This window comes from Lepeophtheirus salmonis, chromosome 3, assembly GCF_016086655.4.
Source record: "Lepeophtheirus salmonis chromosome 3, UVic_Lsal_1.4, whole genome shotgun sequence".
Taxonomy (NCBI): Eukaryota; Metazoa; Arthropoda; class Copepoda; order Siphonostomatoida; family Caligidae; genus Lepeophtheirus; species Lepeophtheirus salmonis.
The window spans coordinates 44,579,610-44,585,733 of record NC_052133.2 but is presented as its reverse complement, the minus strand read 5'-3'; the positions used below and the strand labels follow the sequence as shown (position 1 = coordinate 44,585,733).

General features: G+C 31.1%; 1 protein-coding gene across 1 annotated transcript; it reads right to left on the bottom strand.

The window, feature by feature from the left end:
• Positions 1-404: 404 nt before the first annotated feature.
• On the bottom strand, positions 405-4,867 carry Marcal1 (SWI/SNF-related matrix-associated actin-dependent regulator of chromatin subfamily A-like protein 1). Its single transcript, XM_040709392.2, has 7 exons — positions 4,331-4,867; positions 3,424-3,671; positions 3,118-3,366; positions 2,753-3,056; positions 2,419-2,698; positions 2,050-2,350; positions 405-884 (listed from the first exon to the last, which is right to left on the bottom strand). Exons 1-7 carry the CDS (start codon positions 4,636-4,638, stop codon positions 685-687), a joined length of 1,890 nt encoding a protein of 629 aa, XP_040565326.1. The 5' UTR covers positions 4,639-4,867; the 3' UTR covers positions 405-684.
• Between the last annotated feature and the right edge of the window lie 1,257 nt (positions 4,868-6,124).

The following is a 6,124-nucleotide window of genomic DNA, read 5'->3' as shown; positions in this document are numbered from 1 at the left end:
CCAAATATAGTTTCATAAATCAAATGAAAGCTCTGAACAAGGCTAAAATTCCTATGTGGGTCAACTAATCCCAGATATAAGTATCTATTATCTACTGAAAACATAATATTATTATGTCAGCGAAACATTGAGTCGTATAAAAGTATTTACGATATACAAAAATAAATCGGGAATTTCTTATTTGGTTGAGTTTCGTTCGAAATTACTTTTTTCAACAACTTAGTAAGATATAAGATGTACAAAAACGACCCAAACAGTTCCAAGGATATACCGGAATATTTGGGGAACATAAGTTCCAACAAATTAGCATATTATTATATTTCAATAGAAATGCTGGATTTTATTACTAAAATAATCATAATGATAAAAACCGTGCAATAACAAAACCCGGACTAAGTGGAGTATTGTTGTACTTATGTATTCATGATTTAATTTTGTAATTCAATGTGTAACATATTTTATTTTTTTTTACATATCTACGATTAAATAAAGTGATGATAATATTAAATTAAAACGTAATATTTAAAAAAAAAAATTCAAGACACATTTATTGCTTAAAGATTATTTTTATATATCACATTACCAAAGGAACTTTAATATAGAAGATAATTTTATTTTTTTTAAATATTCTTAACACATATCACATGGAGTATTTAAATAAGACTTATATCAATCACAGGCAGTTTAGAAATCCTTTGTAAACAATTCTTCAAAATCATTTTCTGTAAAAGATGAAGAGAAATAATCCGTAATTTTTGGCTTTTCAGTCTTTATTTGTTTAGAAGATGTAGATGCATCCAAGAAATTATCCTTGGAAAGTCCAGCTTGATTAAGTACTTCTAATTTTTTCTGTACAAGCGACCAAAGTTCATCATCAGCCGTGCCTAAAAATACGTAAATCATTGATTTATCTCTATTTGTAGAACAGTTTAGAAAAAAAAAATAGCTAGCTGATGCTACAAACTAGGGATGCACCCGTCGGTAATCGGCAGATACTACTAATTTAGCTTCTTTGTTGGAATTTTCAATTTTTGGTTTCACTTTCTGAAATACATATGTTTGGAAGAATATATCCGGCTTCGGATTGGTAATTAGGATAATTTTTAAACATTAGCCTATGTAATCCCACTTCTTCTACTATACAATATGACTGTACATCAATACCAATCATTTGTCAAATCAAGTAACATATATTTTTGAACTAATAATCATTGATGTTCCATAACTAAGGGTAAGGCAGCATGTACAGTGACATGTATCCTCCTAGAAAGTAACTAAGTGAGCTATTATGGAAGCCTAGGGTAGTACCGCCGGTGAAACTTTACGGCGCAAGGTAATTTTGCCTTAGTATATGAATAAATGAGATTTATACGTCGTCTTTTTTATTTTTGGTTAAAATTGATTTTCTTATGGAATTTTTTAATCAAATATGTAATGCTAATTACTTTAAAACGCATTAAATGTCTGTTGGAAATCATGCCCCACAATTTCAAGTCATACACCCACAATCTCATTATGTAATGAATTTGAACCAGACAAAATAGGTAACAAAATTAGTATAATAAGAAAAACTATAATAAATAAATACGGTAACGATCCGTATAGAAGAATTTCTAATCACTTCTTTTTTAGTAATTATAATTAGACATGATGGATAGATCATACTAGAAAAGACTCATGGATTGACGAACAAGCATTATATGTAGCAAGAGCATAATTCCAACAGAAAAAAAAACATTACATGCATTTTATAGAAATAAATGTTGCATATTTTGATTAATTTTTTTTTTTTTTTTTAAACATCAATTTCAATCAAAAATAAGCAATAACGACGTATGAACTTCATTTATTTAAATCTTAAGGTGAAATATTCTTGAAGTAAAATAGTTTAAGGGAAAATTACCGGCACCATATTTGAAAATGTTAAATGGAATTACTACCATTTACTTAGGTTTGTTCTAACTATATTTAGAAAATAAATAAAAAATCAGGCGATTAATCGTTAATCCGCCAAATTGTATAAGTGCATCCCTACTACAAACGCATTACCCTTTGCAACCAAATATTGAATTATGACGGAGTCTGTTTGTCCTATTCGATGAACTCTGTCCTCTGCTTGTGTTAATATCCCTGGGTTCCAAAATAATTCAGCAAAAATAACCAAATTAGCAGCCGTCAAAGTGATTCCTGAGCTTGCTGAAGTAATTGATAAAACGGCGACACGACAATCATCAACGGTTTGAAATCGATCAACAAAAACTTTTCGATTGTCGGAGGATGTTTTCCCCTCAATTGTAACATAACCAACACTTTCTTTCTCGAATAATTTTTGTAAACATTTGATCATACTCTAGGAATACATAGGTTTCATGAGTCAAATATATGAAGTCTTAATACTCTAATCCCTTAGATAAAAACCTGATGGTGAGCAAAGACGATAAATTTATGATGGCTTTCGAGCAAGTCCTTAATGTATTCTTGAACAGCCTTTTCTTTTGCAATAGAAGTCGTATTAAACCATTCTAAAAGAGCAGCTTTTCTTTCTAACGTCGAATTTGACTTGGATAGCATATTTTGAGCTTGCTGTTTCATGATTTTTGAACCAGATTTCACGGATGAGGGATCTAAAACTATCATTTGCCGTTGTTTACTCGGCAATTCCTTCAAAACATCGGATTTGAGTCTCCGAATCATGCACCTAAGAAAGTTGAAAATATGTTGTTGTTGCCTTAAAGGTATTTTTCAGTATTACCTTTCAGTTAATAATAAATTAAGCTCTTCCATATTGGAGGATCCATTGAAATCAAAAAAGGCTTTTGTGTCTCTACCAAGACTTATCTTTTTACCCCCACAATATCTCATCCCATATTCTGAAGGATATTTAAATAGTAAGGGATCAATCAGTGATATTTGAGGAAGTAATTCCATTGGTCGAGAAAGAACGGGAGTTCCACTTAGTAAAATAATTCTTTTAGTCCTTTGAAGAATTTTGACTGTAGATTGGCATCGTATTGATTTGAAATTCTTCAAAAGATGGGATTCATCCATAATAGCAACTATAAAACAGAATAAGAACCTAAATATAGCCAATTAATTAATTATTACTTAATGTACTACCTTTAAATGATTTAGCTTCTAAGTCAGAGCATTTTCTAGAGATTAGATCATAGCTTATAACAACAATTTTCTCATTCCGAATGGTATCTCGAGAACTAGAACAAATTATAATATCCGATTCACCAACAGAAGGAATCCAACGAAGAACTGATGATTTCCAATTGAATTTGACTGAGCTAGGTGCAACAATGAGTAAAGGCCATTCTTCAGAATAAAAGCTTGCAACCCCCAAGGCTTGGATTGTTTTACCTTCATAAGTAAATTAGAAGTGAATTAATGTACATAATGATTTGTATCATATAATACCTAAGCCCATATCATCCGCAATTAATACTCTTCCCTCTCTTTTAATGGAATATCTAATTCCATCTAATTGAAAAGGCATTAGAGAAGTGAATAGTGTTGGTTCTATACGTGCAATCATTTCATTCTCTAAGTTATCAGGGGAGGGTTTTGATTTAAGAAATGATTGTAATATCCAGGAAGGCAGGGGATTAATTTCATTCACAGAGTGTCCTTGTAGTTTTTTTATCACTTCATCATGAGAGTCAATGCTATAATTAATAAGTTATTATATTAGTGCACATAGACTAATAGATCCTTTTCACGTGACGTCAGCATTGTAGATGTAGGCCATTTTGGGGACTTGACAATCTAGTTCTATAAGTATAAACCCTTTTTTCATTAATATTAAGGAAAATTGGGGATTATTGGATCTCAAAAAGGGGCCAACAAATAGAAGGACTCAAGCCTTAATGTCTATAAAAAATTTATCATTCAACAGCCATGTTTTATTATAAATATGTCCCGATAATGTATTAAAAATATGCTTTTACATCGTTAAAGTTTTATTTCCATGTTTTAGATAAAAATTAACTATTATAATGGAAAGAATAAAATATTTTTCTCTAATTATACTACTCTCCTTGTACCTAGTCGGTAATAATTATACAAATCGAGCCATATTATTCAGATTTTCAGTACATATCACTTTAATTTAAACCAAATGTAACTGTTAATTATAGCATTAAGTAGTATTCAATGCAATTCTTAAGTCATTTTTCTATTCATAAAGCAATTTGATAGGGATTTAATAAAAAATTTATTGGAAATTTGTCATTTTTATATCAACTTTGAGCCCCCAAAACGGCGTCTCCTTCAATAATCATGGAATTACTGACGTCAGTGAAAATGCCCTATAGACAAATTGTACCTAAAACTCCAAACTCTACTTTGGAGCTGAAAATGCCCAGTTTGAATCGTTTTAAATGTCTGATGAATGGAATTATCATGACGATTCATATCGACTCTAAAACGACTTTTACTCAATAGTTTAAAATCCAATTTGATGAAAGCGCCCTGTCGGCGTATTGGAATTGGGACTTTTTTTGCAGGTGGCTCTTGGATGACTGATTTGAGTACAGGTACTTTTGCCATTTTACGTTTTTCGAGAGCCCTTTGACGGCTCTCATCCATTCTCATCTTTTGTTCATGAGTAAGGAGTGTTGGCACCTCAGACATCCTCAATTTCCGTTGATTGGGACAGAATAGATTGACGTAATTGGATTATGTTCTTTAAGTATTATAATTAAATATAAAAGTATATTAACTGTCTGATATATTTTCTTCTGTCAAGATTGAATTTCCGAGGAAGTAATAGGTAGACGCAACTATACTATGAAGTAAAATAAGTTATGACGTCAATGGTAGGATGACATTACTTTAAAAACAAACTGATCCAAGAACTACTAAAAGACTCTAGTAGTCCTTGAATGATTCTGGGACATGTAAAAAGCTTATACACTTTTTTTTGTACCAGAGACTGATCTTAGATGTCACATAGTTGATGTCGCCATTTTGGGGGTTTAAACCTTCAACTTTTATAATAATGGAAAGCCTTTTCATTAAGGAGAATGGTATACTATTAATTATTATATGGAAAAATGGAACCAACAAATAAAAGGACTTAAACCTAGGGGCGTCCGCAGGATTTTATTTAGGGGGAGGGCTAATTTTTTTTGGACCGGCCCTGAATTTCACCAACTGAACTTTTTTTACCGGTATTGACATTTGAATTTTTTCCCACGATCAGACGTATTACTTTGATTCAATTATAATATCAGTTTTGATAATTGGAATCAAGTAGTATTCAATGCATATATTAAGTACTTTTATAAATACTAAAGTCATTTGATAGAATTTAATCAAAATTTATTCGAAATGTGTCCATTTTATGTAGTAAAAATATCAACTTTGAGCTCTAAAGATGGCGTCTCCTTCAATGATGATGCAATTTATGACGTCAGTGAAAACGTTCATTAATTATATATAATATTTATCATGTATGGGCCCCTTTTGTCCTCGGGATGGAGGCTTGTCCCTCATATTTTCTGTGATTTATGTTCATCCCACAAATTTATTATTTAATAACTTTATATGTTAATGTCTTATCAAAAATGAAATTTATAGCTCACATAAATCTGCATTAATTATATTTAGCCTTAATTGGCCGATTTTCTAAGTAAATGTTCAATATTTTAGTGATTAAAATAAAACCAAAGTTATAAAAATGTAACGTAATAAATTACCATAAATGACTATCTTGATTTTGAAAACTTTATTCCGCTAGTATCAAAGTAATAATATCAAGTACTTGTTACAAGGGTTATAAGTAGCCAAGTACATGGGAACTTCAAACCCACGATATGTAGGGTAGACCAGGAAAAGTTACCACACTTTAGGGTGGTGGCTAATTTGCTCAGAGTTGATTTGACTGGCCTAACTGTAGCAGAGAATACTTAAATATGTTTGCTACTTTTTTAATTTACTAGCAGTTTTTGTCTTAAAAAAACTATAGTCCGGTCATAATAACATTTGTCAGTTCTAGGACCGATCCTTATCGGTATTTTATGGTAACTACAACTACTAAAATAATGTACTTAGTAGGTAGATTTTTGGTGGAGCAACAGGCAAAGTAGAACTATGCCTTAATGCCCCATGGAGCCTT